Below are 14,361 nucleotides of genomic sequence, written 5' to 3' on the forward strand. Positions count from 1 at the left end.
GTGTCAAAAATGTATTGTTTGCCTTTGTTGATTTTGATTTTTTTTTAACTCAGCAAACATTGAATCATTCATTTTTAGGACTTACAGTTGTGGTCAAAAGTTTACATACGCTTGTAAAGAATATAATATAATGGCTCTACCGAGCGTCCCGTTATTCCTAAAACTCAGATTTTTCTCTGATAGAGTGATTCAAACAAATACTTCTTTGTCACAAAAAACATTCATGAAGTTTGGTTCTTTAATGACTTTATTATGGGTTAACAGAAAAAGGTGATCACATTTTCTGGGTCAAAAATAATCATACGGCAACATGAATTAGCAATTTTGGTGACTTAGAAAGTTGTCAGTGAACTGAGCTTCATAGCATGGCCTCTTAACTGCTTGTGAGTGATTATGAGTGACGACAGCTGGTGACTTCTCTTAGGCCAGTTAAATAGGGCTCATTGGATACAAACGCCCACAAATGCTACAATGGGAAAGTCAAAGGAGCTCAGCGTGGATCTGAAAAAGCGAATTATTGACTTGAACAAGTCAGGAAAGTCACTTGGGGCCATTTCAAAGCAGCTGCATGTCCCAAGAGCAACAGTGCAAACAATTGTTTGTAAGTATAAAGTGCATGGCACTGTTTCATCACTGCCAAGATCAGGAAGAAAACGCAAGCTATCACCTGCTGCTGAGAGAAAATTGGTCAGGAGGGTGAAGAGTCAACCAAGAATCACCAAAAAGCAGATCTGCCAAGAATTTGAAGCTGCTGGAACACAGGTGTCATTGTCCACAGTCAAACGTGTTTTGCATCTCCATGGACTGAGAGGCTGCCGTGCAAGAAGGAAGCCCTTGCTCCAAAAGCGGCACCTTAAGGCTCGATTGAAGTTTGCTGCTGATCACATGGACAAAGATAAAACCTTCTGGAGGAAAGTTCTGTGGTCAGACGAAACAAAAATCGAGCTTTTTGGCCACAATGCCCAGCAATATGTTTGGAGGAGAAAAGGTGAGGCCTTTAACCCCAAGAACACCATGCATACAATCAAGTATGGTGGTGGGAGTATTATGCTGTGGGGCTGTTTTGCTGCCAATGGAACTGGTGCTTTACAGAGAGTAAATGGGACAATGAAGAAGGAGGATTACCTTCACATTCTTCAACATAACCTAAAGTCATCAGCACACAGGTTGGGTCTTGGGCGCAGTTGGGTGTTCCAACAGGACAATGACCCCAAACACACATCAAAAGTGGTAAAGGAATGGCTAAGTCAGGCTAGAATAAAGGTTTTAGAATGGCCTTCCCAAAGTCCTGACTTAAACCCCATTGAAAACATGTGGACAATGCTGAAGAAACAAGTCCATGTCAGAAAGCCATCAAATTTAACTGAACTGCACCAATTCTGTCAAGAGGCAAGAAGCTTGCCAGAAGCTTGTGGATGGCTACCAAAAGCGCCTAATTGAAGTGAAAATGGCTAAGGGACATGTAACCAAATATTAGCACTGCTGTATGTATATTTCTGACCCAGCAGATGTGATCACTTTTTTCTGTTAACCCATAATAAAGTCATTAAAGAACCAAACTTCATGAATGTTTTTTGTGACAATGAAGCATCTGTTCCAATCACTCTATCAGAGCTGGCCAACAAGAGATCCATTCTTAACATGATTTCAGTGTTAAAAAATGAAATGACAGACTCCACAATATAGTTATCTGTAACTTTCTAACAGCTGTTCAGCACTTTTGTCAGTATTTGTTGTTTTGAAATGTTTGTTAGAAATAAGCTTCATAAAAAATTAAACAAATTACATAAATGGCAAGTGTTTCACTTTTAGTGATTTTGAATCAAGTAATATCCTTAAAATTTACTGAATAATCAGCTCTCAAAGATCATGCAGTGTAAACACCACATTCTACTTTATTCTACCTTTTGTTTATACAGTTTGAACTGTAAATAAAAAGAGGACGTGTGTTCTTTTAACTTTTGCCCGTTGTGAAATTCACACTGTAAGACAAGTTGTCTAAGATGAGGCCAATAATGTGGCAGTGGATGAACACACACATGGCTGGATGGAGCATGTTGCCTATAAACTTGTAATTCCATAATTGCAGGCGTTGCAGCTATGGAAACAAAATAAACCTTTTTTCTTAGATTGTGTATATTTTAGTTTTAATCAACTTGCATTTCCAGTAGAGAGGTTCAAGCAGCTGCTTTTTTTCTCTTTGGACAGGAAGGCTTGAGCAATACCACAACATGTGGTTTTAATTGTGAATCGAACAACACTGTAGTCTGGATCAATGTGTGAGTACTCAAAACATCAGTAATCAGAGTTTCATGTTTTTATACAAACTTATTAACTAAGACCTTAGTGTGTGTGTCTGTGGTGTGCAGCACAGCCTGATTGTAGGTGTAAGACTTTTAGACCTGTATATGAGCATGAATTATTTGTAGCAAAGTATCCCATGGCACAAGAGGATGCTACAAAATAATGTGACACATTTAGCATTCCTTTAGATTTTCCTTTAGAAATAGATTTGAGTAAACAATCAGATCACAAAGCAACTAGATTAATTCAACTTTGAGTGTGTAATGATAAATACATTTGTACTCTACAGAAAACAGGACAAAACAGGAGTAAAACTCGGTTGCAGTAACTTGACTGAAACCTTAACACTGCACACACTACACTACACATGTTTTATTTAACAAGCACAAAAATATAAAGCCTCTTGATAATAGGCTGATGGGAAAGAGCATCAGTTACCGACAAACCCTAAAATCTTTTTGGGCATTGCATAACCTGTCACCACTTATAGTCTGCCTGAATTCACTTTACAATAGGTCACTTCTAATTTTATTTGCAGTGCTGGAAGTAGTGTAAAACAGCACTTGGTGCTATCCTTCCCAAACTTGTTATTCTCTTGAAGATCTTGCTCGCTTTGCCTCTTTTTCTGCAGAAATCTGTAATGCTCTGAAGTTACACAACAAAATAAATGCTGATTCAGATCTTTTCAAACAAGTTTGATGGTCTGAGCATCCCTCAAACACTTGGGGGTAAAAACAGCCCATTGTTCTGAATGGCAGCACATGCAGGATCAATGAATTTGAATTCCCGTCATTCCTATGAGTCATCCAGGCAATTTCCTGCTGAGAGGAATTCCTGGTTTTCATCTAGCATCTGGAAAAGTAATTTGACACTGTGCTGAGGCAGAGCTACTAGGACAGGTCAGTAGTTTTGCTTTCCCTAACCTTAAATGTATATGCTACCTGCAGTATTACTACACGTGTACATGTGTAAAAGGCGGGCGCTCACTTTCTCTGAAGACTGTGACTCATATTCTCCCATAAGTGATGCGATACAGAGGCATCATGAATTATTAATGAAGGCCTGCGGCGTCCCTCTGTCATAGCTCAGGAGGCAACTCTTGTCCCGACGACAGACACACAACTGCATCTATTTTTCATTTATTTTATTTTTTTTTGGGGGGGGGTTAATACAGTCACAAAAGCTCAAATATGCATCTTTGCTATTTGGAAATAATAAATGCACAAACTGTGGACTAAATAAACAATTTCTTTGAGTCATCCTTTTTAGGAGAATTTGTTTGCAATTGAGAAAAACCATAACCACTCTGAGTAACAAGATTGATATAAAGATAACAGTGCGACAGACGCATTTGTTTCCAAACTTGCAATTTATTTTGTTTCCTGTATACAGAGAGTTCACATACTGGCAGACAAAACTCATAATTTAGAAGCTTTAATTCACAACAGATGTTAGAGAAACTTTTTTTTTACTTACCAAGCAGAAACCTGCTCGGTAACTGTTACCACTTGGCAGTTAGATAGTTCATATCATTCCTTCTAGTCTTTCATAATACGCTGTTCCCGTTGAAAAAGCAGGACAATGTCACACATTTGTTGTCTTTCCCAGAAATACGTCCTCCCCCCCCCTTTTTTCCATCAATTTTCACATTCTTTTACGTATCTGTTTATTTGACCCCAAATTTGGCATTGATTTTAATCTCTTTATGAGACCTCATGAGCATAAGATGGTTTTACTGTAAGTTACCTTTAGAGAAAAGCACAATTACCATCATGCCCCTGTGTTTTTCCCTATGGATCAAACACACGATGGTTCTTGGACTCTCTGACCCTTTTTCTCTTTTCATTTTTGTTTCAGAGAAACGAAACATGCTCTGCACACCATCTCCCCTCCTTAACATCTGTTTCTAAAAATAACTCTTTTTAGGGGAAAGGGGCCTTTAAAACATTTTTCCAAGAAGAGCACTGACTTTGAGAAACATGGACATAACTGTGTTTGAGCGCGACATCTAAAGTGCTGAGAAAAGGAGATGCTGATAATTAAGTTGCCGCCCACATGAACTCGTATATTTCACATTAAACAGAAACTTTTGTGGAAATCTGGCACCAAAAATAATGTAACTGTAAATTGTAATTTCCATCCATCCATCCATCCATCTTCATCCGCTTTATCCGGGGCCGGGTCGCGGGGGCAGCAGCCTAAGCAAAGAGGCCCAGACCTCCCTCTCCCCAGCCACCTCCTCCAGCTTATCCGGGGGAATACCAAGGCGTTCCCAGGCCAGCCGAGAGATATAATCTCTCCAGCGTGTCCTGGGTCTGCCCCGGGGCCTCCTCCCGGTGGGACATGCCTGGAACACCTCACCCAGGAGGCGCCCAGGGGGCATCCTTGTCAGATGCCCGAACCACCTCAGCTGGCTCCTTTCGATGTGGAGCAGCAGCGGCTCTACTCTGAGCCCCTCCCGGATGGCCAAACTTCTCACCCTATCTCTAAGGGAGAGGCCAGCCACCCTTCGGAGGAAGCTCATTTCTGCCGCTTGTATCCGCGATCTCGTTCTTTCGGTCACTACCCACAGCTCGTGGCCATAGGTGAGGGTAGGGACGTAGATCGACCGGTAAATTGAGAGCTTCGCTTTTACACTCAGCTCCCTCTTCACCACGACGGACCGGTGCAGCGTCTGCATTACTGCAGCTGCAGCCCCAATCCGTCTGTCGATCTCTGGCTCCCTTCTCCCATCACTCGTGAACAAGACCCCGAGATACTTGAACTCCTCCACTTGGGGCAGGAACTCATCCCCGACCCGGAGTGGGCACTCCACCCTTTTCCGGCTGAGAACCATGGCCTCAGATTTGGAGGTGCTGATCCTCATTCCCGCTTCACACTCGGCTGCGAACCGTTCCAGTGCAAGCTGGAGGCCCTCATCCGATGAAGCCAACAGAACCACATCATCTGCAAAAATCAGAGATGAGATTCTGAGGCCACCAAAGCGAAAGCCCTCCGCCACTTGGCTGCGCCTAGAAATCCTGTCCATAAAAATTATGAACAGAACCGGAGACAAAGGGCAGCCTGGTGGAGCCCATCACCCACCGGGAACGAGTCCGACTTATTGCCGGCAATGCGAACCAAGCTCTTGCAACGGTTGTATAGGGATCGAATGGCCCGTAGCAATGGGCCAGACGCCCCATACTCCCGCAACACCTCCCACAGGACACCCCGAGGGACACGGTCGAATGCCTTCTCCAAGTCCACAAAACACATGTAGACTGGTTGGGGAAACTCCCATGCACCCTCAAGTATCCTGGAGAGGATAAAGAGCTGGTCCAGTGTTCCGCGACCAGGACGAAAACCGCATTGTTCCTCCTGTATCCGAGGTTCGACTAGCGGACGAACTCTCCTTTCCAGCACCCTGGCATAGACTTTCCCAGGGAGGCTGAGGAGTGTGATCCCCCTGTAGTTGGAACACACCCTCCGGTCCCCCTTCTTAAAGATGAGGACCACCACCCCGGTCTGCCAGTCCACAGGTACTGCCCCTGATCTCCACGCAACATTGCAGAGGCGTGTCAACCAGGACAGCCCTACAACGTCCAGAGCCTTCAGGAACTCGGGGCGGACCTCATCAACACCAGGGGCTCTGCCACCAAGGAGTTGTTTAACTGCCTCAGTGACCTCGCCCCCGGAAATTGGCGGGTCATTCCCCTCATCCCCAGACTCTGGTTCCTCCTCGGAAGACGTGTCAGTGGGATTAAGGAGGTCCTCGAAGTATTCCTTCCACCGCCTGACAATTTTCTCAGTCGACGTCAGTAGCGCTCCGCCAGCACTATACACAGTGCAGGTAGAGCACCGCTTTCCCCTCCTGAGACGCCTGACGGTTTGCCAGAATCTCTTCGAGGCAGTCCGAAAGTCTTTTTCCATGGCCTCTCCGAACTCCTCCCACACCCGAGTTTTTGCTTCAGCCACTGCCCGAGCCGCATTCCGCTTGGCCTGTCGATACCTGTCGGCTGCCTCCGGAGTCCCACAGGCTAACCAAGCCCGATAGGACTCCTTCTTCAGCCTGGTGGCTCCCTTCACCTCTGGTGTCCACCATTTGGTTCAGGGATTACCACCGCGGCAGGCACCAACCACCTTGCGGCCGCAGCTCAATGCAGCAGCTTCGGCAATGGAGGCGCTGAACATGGTCCATTCGGACTCAATGTCCCCAGACTCCCTCGGAATGCTGTTGAAGCTCTGCCGGAGGTGTCCGTTGAAGATCTGAATTGTAATTTGATGGATGAAAGTGTAATTGCTGAAAGCTGCTACAGACTGTCAGTCACACTAAATACATTCCAGCATAATTGCTACCTCGAATATTCTGCGATCGCCACACTGCTTTAGTGGCTTTAAAGATTATAATGTTCACATAAACATGAACCAAGGTGCATTGAACAGCTTATTCAAGTTGCAGTGTTTGGTTTTATTTATTATTTTGGATCTTACTGCTTAATCACACAGTGATCTGGTTACATTCTAAGTCATTTCTGAAGTTATCAAACAAGTTCACAAGGAAAATCCACTCTGTTGCCTCACTTTTCCATTTAAAACGTGTGATTTTATTATTTTCAGTTATATTCTTGCTTATTGGTAAATTCAAAAGTGGAATTTCTCATATGATGCAATGTCATAAAATTACACTGTGTCAGTGCAGGATATGACATATGCAGTGAATCAAGCAGTAAAAAGTTTCTTTGCACCTTGGGCGCTGCGATACCTTAAAGTCTGCATATATGTAAGGATATACACATGTTCGACAAAAAAATGACGAATGTCTCCAAGAGGTAAGAAAGTAATAAAATTACTTCATTATCACTCAAAGCAACTCATAGACTTTTCTCTAAATGATGAATGTGTCATCATCAACTTCTCCCTGTCTGATGCAGTACCACCAGCAGATTTGGGGGCATGATAAGGAGAGGTAACTGAGGGGGCGGATGCGGGGGGAATGGGGGGTCGGAGAGAGAGGTGAGTAAGAGATGAGTCAACAGCTCTGCAATATAAGATGTCCTGATGGAGCCTGACAGTGGCACACTCGCAGACACCAAACCGAGGTAAGGTCAACTCTCTGCTCCTCTTTGCACGGCTCATTCACCTTAATCTCACAGGGGCGAATGTCTTTGTTTCTAAGTCTGTGTCAACTATCAGACTTGTGGTTTCTCCATTCATGAGTGCAGCTTTCTGATTATATTCAATTTAAAATGTGTAGTGAAGGATGTCAGCGACAAAAGTTTTTATAGAGAAATTCTTGCTTATTAGTTACATGTGTTTTAACTGAAGTTAAAGTTTGAAGTTGTGTAAAGGAAACTTGTACTTTCTTTTACTGTTCTCAGGGAATTTTGGTAACATTTTGGAAAACTGGAGAGACAAATTGTGGGAGCCAAAATCAGTGATCTTTGTACCTGTTATACAGACAGAAATTCACAGGTGTCTCTATCACAAATATTTGCACCAAAGTGGCTGAGTAAATTACTGGCAGGAAGCATGTGTACAAACATCTGTAATGTGATTAGATATAGATAGGAACTCATCCAGTTTTGTTTTTAGTGAGATGATATAGTGAAATTGAAAGAAAGAAAAGGATTCTTTATCTCTAATCGTTTAATTTTCCATTCCTCTCCTAGGAACACCATCTTCTTTCTTTGTTCTTTACAACAGTGGAAATACACAACGCTATGGACTACGGTCTGGTGCTCCTGTTTTCTCTGTTTCAAGCTTTAAGCATGGGCACAGCAGCTCCTTTGCCAGTGGAAGTAGTGACAATGAAATCAAAAGTGAAGTGGATGGCTGAACAGCTGCTGGTTAGGCTGGACAAAGACATACAGGTAGCTATAGTTCTGTGTACAAAGACAGAATTTTTAGTGTTTGAAAGAGTCGATGTGTTATTAACCCTAATGCGTTCGCCTCCCAATTAAAGGTCCCAGTTAACTGGACTCTCAACCCACCTACTGATGATTTGGATGGAACTTCCTCCATAGTGACGGTCTTGAATGGTTACAACAGCCTGATCTCGGACACCTTTAACGGGGTCTCCCAGATCAAGTACGACATCTCTTCACTGACAGGCTACATTGATCCGTGGAGGCAGAGGCACTGCAGCCAACAGCAACCAAAGCCTGAAGTACCAGGGCCACTGCAAGAGCTACAGAGCCACAAAGAATTCATTCACACCGTGGGCATCGAGGCGCTCATGAGAGTAAAGGAGTTTCTAAATCGGCTGCTGAAGAACCTGGATCAGCTGGAGACTTGCTGAAGGATGTACATCAGGACCAGTATTTCCAAGCTATCGCCCTGATTGTTGGACAACATTTGTAAAGTCTCCATCAGCGATGCCTGACTTAACATTCTGAGTTGTCCACGTTGAAAACTTGATAATGTTTTGAACTGAAATTATTATTGAACAGGCACTTATTTATATACACTGTGTATTTATTTATATATGGTAATTAGAAGATATGTATTTTGTAAAATAATGGAGTTTTTTACCACAGCAACACAAATGTTTCAGGAGAAATTTTAAATGACACAAAAGTAAATCAGCTGTTTACAAGGTTTGTACTATGACACTGCTGTTGTGTCAACAAAGAGCTCTGAGTGAAGAATGTGTTTCCCATTAAGCCAGTCATCAAGCTGACTCAGCAGTGTAGCATTAAAACTGGAGGATATGTCATCCTTGGAAATTCCTGACAACCATCCTGAAACTTGCCAAGAAAGCCACATGATGTTTGCATGAGAGCTGGAAGAATTGGGGAGGAGAAACTTTACTTCAGTGCAATATCACATCTTCCAAAAATGTCTATTTATATCCACGGATGACACGTTATTTTGCTGTGCAGCTGGCACTATTTTTGTTGCAATAAAATATCAATACATTTTTTAACAAACTGATTTTTGGTGTTGTGTGAAGTTCTCTCACTTTTGTCTAGTGGATTTAAGATGAAATCAGAATAATCAGGATGAAGTGAAAAAGGCACGTACAGCAGGTTAATGTATAATTTCATCGTGGGTGTTCATCTCTTGCTACACTTGTACAGTCAGGGGACATGAGTGGGAAGTGTTTTCCCAGAGCTATCGGCTTATGATTAACTGCTGATAAAAACTAACACGAGAAAAGCGAGCGTAAGGAAAACCATCGTAAGACACTAATAAATCTTTCAACAAGACAAATGTGAGTCGCAACAAAATACAACGCTTTATTTTCTCCTTAAAATCCAGGTACATGTACAAAAATGTATCCTTACATAGGTTTACTTCGCTGGTTAAAAGAGTAAACAAACAGACAGAATGAATGAGGTTCGGCATGTGGGCATCAAGCTGTACAGTTTACTTTCAGTTTGACACAAAACCAACTTCTAGGAAAATCTGTTGTACTCTCAAACCTCACACAGAATGCCAAATATAGAGTTCCTGTTTTTCGGAACTTAACCTGACATACACACACACACAGACACACACACATTCTCACATGTACACAAAAACGCACAGTTAACTATCGAACCATTTACTTCTTTTGATGCTGGCGCCACTGTTGCCCATCAGTTTCTTCTTGTACTGCTCCACCAGGCTCTCAAAGCGGTCTCCGTGCTTTTGCTTGAAATGCTTCTTATCCGTTTTAACCTTCTGAAAAGACACAAAACAACATGTCATGTGGTGTTACAGGACAATAAAACAAGCAGCTTATTATTTTATAAACAACAAAAAAAAAACAGTTTAGGAGTACTGCTGACAGACCGCATGAGTAATGTAACTGCAGTGTACTAACTAACAGTTAGTAACACTTATATAGTGTGACTACTCCAAGTCAGGGATATCAAACATAACACGGGGCCGTAATCAGCCAAGCAAAGACTCCAATCTGCCCCACTAGACGTCTTTAGAAAATGTGAAGGAGGACATAAATTTTTGGATCTTTAACTGTATTATTATCCTACTGATTAAGACCTCCACCACAGCCATTCATATACACCAAAGAAAATTTGTTTGTTTTTTTCAATTATGTACAACAGAAATTTATTTTACACATACACTGTACAAATGAACAGAATCTTTCTGCTTTATAATCACAGAAAACTGGGTATTCAGCTGTCAGGACCTTTTCTCTAATTTTCCAAAATAATATTATATAAAAATAAATATAAAAATACTGCAATGCAAGCTGTTATCAGAGACTGTACTGACAAAAATGAATACATGAAACAATAAGCTTCTATCAACATTAACCAACACAAAGACGAAGGTAGAGGAAAAGTTTGATTTCTTGCAAATACCGATCGTTAACACTTTGTCACTTAAATCATTTTAAATTTTGATGTTTTAATCTTTCTTTTAACTGACAGTGATATTAGCTCCCTGACATTCATGTGTTTGCACAATTTGCAGTAATGCAGAGAGAGAGAGACAGAATATCAACCAAAAATCCACCAAAAAAAGACTATGAATCAAGTGAATCAAGTATTAGATCTCCAAGCAAAACATGAATAAGTACTTGGTAGAGAAATCCTTGTTCGTAATGAAAGCCATAAGACATTTCTTGTTGGTCTCTAAGTTTCTACACATTTTTGGAGGCATCTTAGCCCACTCCTCTTTACAGAAACTCTCTAAACCCTTCAGATTTCCTGGCTGCCGCTTTTCAAATCGAAACTTAAAATTCCCTCCACACATTTTCTATTAGACTGACATCTGGCCACAGCACTCACTCCCAAGACTTCTCTGAATCATTTTATATCACTGAAAAACGTAAGACGGACCAGTACATGAGCAAGGGGATGTTGAGCAAGGGGATGTTGTGTGCACTGCAAGATTTCTAGACATTATGTGCGTTACCAGTTGCTTTGTACACATAGTTGAGATGAGGAGAATTTAATTGACTGACTCATTGTAATCTGGCTGAGTTAATGCGAGTTGCACACAATGACATGCAAATCAATTTATAACATTTATGTAGTGCATTTCAGGTTTATTGCAATTTTTGTGCAATATCTCTAAAATTAGAAACATCCTGTCTCAGAGTGAAATGAAAAACGTGGCAGGACTACTGTAATTCCTTATCAGAATGTCCTAAAAATGTCCCAGATATGCCTTCAGTCGATCAATGCTGCATTTGGACAGGAACAAGAAAAAGAGAGCATACAGTGGGGCAAAAAAGTATTTAGTCAGCCACCGATTGTGCAAGTTCCCCCACTTAAAATGATGACAGAGGTCAGTAATTTGCACCAGAGGTACACTTCAACTGTGAGAGACAGAATGTGAAAGAAAAAAATCCATGAATTCACATGGTAGGATTTGTAAAGAATTTATTCATAAATTAGGGTGGAAAATAAGTATTTGGTCACCTCAAACACAGAAAATCTCTGGCTCTCACAGACCTGTAACGTCTTCTGTAAGAAGCTTTTCTGTCCCCCACTCGTTACCTGTATGAATGGCACCTGTTTGAACTCATCATCTGTATAAAAGACACCTGTCCACAGCCTCAAACAGTCAGACTCCAAACTCCGCCATGGCCAAGACCAAAGAGCTTTCGAAGGACACCAGGAAAAGTATTGTAGACGTGCACCAGACTGGGAAGAGTGAATCTACAATAGGCAAGCAGCTTGGTGTGAAAAAAATCAACTGTGGGAGCAATCATCAGAAAATGGAAGACATACAAGACCACTGATAATCTCCCTCGATCTGGGGCTCCACGCAAGATCTCATCCCGTGGGGTCAAAATGATCATGAGAACGGTGAGCAAAGATCCCAGAACCACACGGGGGGATCTGGTGAAAGACCTGCAGAGAGCTGGGACCAAAGTAACAAAGGTCACCATCAGTAACACACTACAACGGCAGGGAATCAAATCCCGCAGTGCCAGACGTGTTCCGCTGCTGAAGCCAGTGCATGTCCAGGCCCGTCTGAAGTTTGCCAGAGAGCACATGGATGATACAGCAGAGGATTGGGAGAATGTCATGTGGTCAGATGAAACCAAAGTAGAACTTTTTGGTATAAACTCAACTCGTCGTGTTTGGAGGAAGAAGAATACTGAGTTGCATCCCAAGAACACCATACCTACTGTGAAGCATGGGGGTGGAAACATCATGCTATGGGGCTGTTTTTCTGCCAAGGGGACAGGACGACTGATCCGTGTTAAGGACAGAATGAATGGGGCCATGTATCGTGAGATTTTGAGCCAAAACCTCCTTCCATCAGTGAGAACTTTGAAGATGAAACGAGGCTGGGTCTTCCAACATGACAATGATCCAAAACACACCGCCCGGGCAACAAAGGAGTGGCACCGTAAGAAGCATTTGAAAGTCCTGGAGTGGCCTAGCCAGTCTCCAGACCTCAACCCCATAGAAAATCTGTGGCGGGAGTTGAAAGTCCGTGTTGCTCGGCGACAGCCCCAAAACATCACTGCTCTCGAGAAGATCTGCATGGAGGAATGGGCCAAAATACCAGCTACTGTGTGTGCAAACCTGGTAAAGACCTATAGTAAACGTTTGACCTCTGTTATTGCCAACAAAGGTTATGTTACAAAGTATTGAGTTGTATTTTTGTTATTGACCAAATACTTATTTTCCACCCTGATTTACGAATAAATTCTTTACAAATCCTACCATGTGGATTCATGGATTTTTTTTTCACATTCTGTCTCTCACAGTTGAAGTGTACCTCTGGTGCAAATTACTGACCTCTGTCATCATTTTAAGTGGGGGAACTTGCACAATCGGTGGCTGACTAAATACTTTTTTGCCCCACTGTACTTCTCCCATACTGGCTTCTCTTCATTGGCTCTCTGTTAAATTCACTGAATCAATCACATTTAAAGTCCTTCTTCTCACATACAAGGTCTTGAATAATAAGGACCTTATAGTGCTGCACCATCTCAATAGGCACTTTGCTTACTGGAGGTTCCAAGAGTATTTCAAAGTAAAATGGAAAGCAGCTCCCAGTTTGGATTCAGGAGACAGACGCGCTCTCTACTCTTAAATTAGGCTTAAAACTTTCCTTTTTGATAAAGCATATAGTTAGGGCAGAATCAGGTGACCCTGAATCCTCCCTTACAGTCCAACCAGCCAAGGCTGTTGGGGTGCTTCCCATAATGCACTGAGCATTGCAACTTCATACACCTCTTTCCACTCTCCATTAGCCCTTTTCCACTAGTACCTACTCCATTCTGTTCAACTCAGTTTTTATGGTAGCAGTACCTGGTGCCAGGTACTTTTTTGGTACCCGCTCGCTTGTGTTCAAAGCTGAGTCCATCTGAAAATCTGACCTCAACAGACCACATGCCACCGATTGGCCAGTCAATGGCATCACTTGATGATAGTGGTGCAACGGATCAAAAATCTCACGGTTCGGATCACGGTTTTACGTCACGGATCGGATCAATTTTCGGATCAGCAAAAAAAGAAAAAAGACAAAAATTTAACATTTGCTTATTTACTCACTGAAGTATTTTTTGCCTATTAAAAACATTCAACTCAAGACTCATTCCACGCAATTATTAAAAAAAAATTATGGTTCACTATATGGCAGTATAGGGCTTTGTATCTACCACTCAATTCAATTCAATTTTATTTATAAAGCGCCAAATCACAAAAACAATTGCCTCAAGGCGCTTTATATTGTAAGGTAGACCCTACAATAATACATACCGCTCATTATCTCGCACTCCGCTGTGATATAATGAGCTGTCACGTAGCTTTCCGTTGCCCTGGAGGTCCATCCATTTGTAGTAGTTAGGGCAACAGAAGATGCCTGGGACAGTTCAGCCATAACTTTGGATGGAACGATCTTGCCACTAAAGTGGATATCATAGCGTGGCTCAAGCACATTCATCACCCCTTGTTTTGCACAAAGGAATACGGCCTCCAGTCTGCAGCTAAACACCCCAATAGCTTTTGTAATAGCTTTAGCTTGGACCGCTAGCGCTGGCCATAACTATCTCTTGACAGACCCACCACGCGCACCATACACATACTCACGCACGCAGAACCTTGGAGTGGGATCGGTTCGAATTACGGATCAACTGTGATCCGTTGCACCACTACTTGA

The 14,361-nt window shown here is 42.3% G+C and overlaps 2 protein-coding genes across 2 annotated transcripts in view; one reads left to right on the plus strand and one right to left on the minus strand.

Moving 5' to 3' along the window:
• The first annotated feature begins 7,988 nt into the window (after positions 1–7,988).
• lepa (leptin a) lies at positions 7,989–9,351 on the plus strand. Its single transcript, XM_080864221.1, has 2 exons — positions 7,989–8,153; positions 8,246–9,351. Exons 1-2 carry the CDS (start codon positions 8,004–8,006, stop codon positions 8,579–8,581), a joined length of 486 nt encoding a protein of 161 aa, XP_080720347.1. The 5' UTR covers positions 7,989–8,003; the 3' UTR covers positions 8,582–9,351.
• Positions 9,352–9,514: 163 nt separating this feature from the next.
• rbm28 (RNA binding motif protein 28) overlaps positions 9,515–14,361 on the minus strand; it is a 14,500-nt gene continuing 9,653 nt past the window's right edge. Inside the window, exon 20 of the mRNA XM_080864214.1 lies at positions 9,515–9,948. Coding sequence (XP_080720340.1) covers positions 9,814–9,948 — 135 coding nt within the window. The 3' untranslated portion in view covers positions 9,515–9,813. The remainder of the gene's footprint in view (positions 9,949–14,361) is intronic.

The sequence above is a fragment of the Rhamphochromis sp. 'chilingali' genome (genome assembly GCF_963969265.1).
Source record: "Rhamphochromis sp. 'chilingali' genome assembly, chromosome: 2".
NCBI lineage: Eukaryota > Metazoa > Chordata > Actinopteri > Cichliformes > Cichlidae > Rhamphochromis > Rhamphochromis sp. 'chilingali'.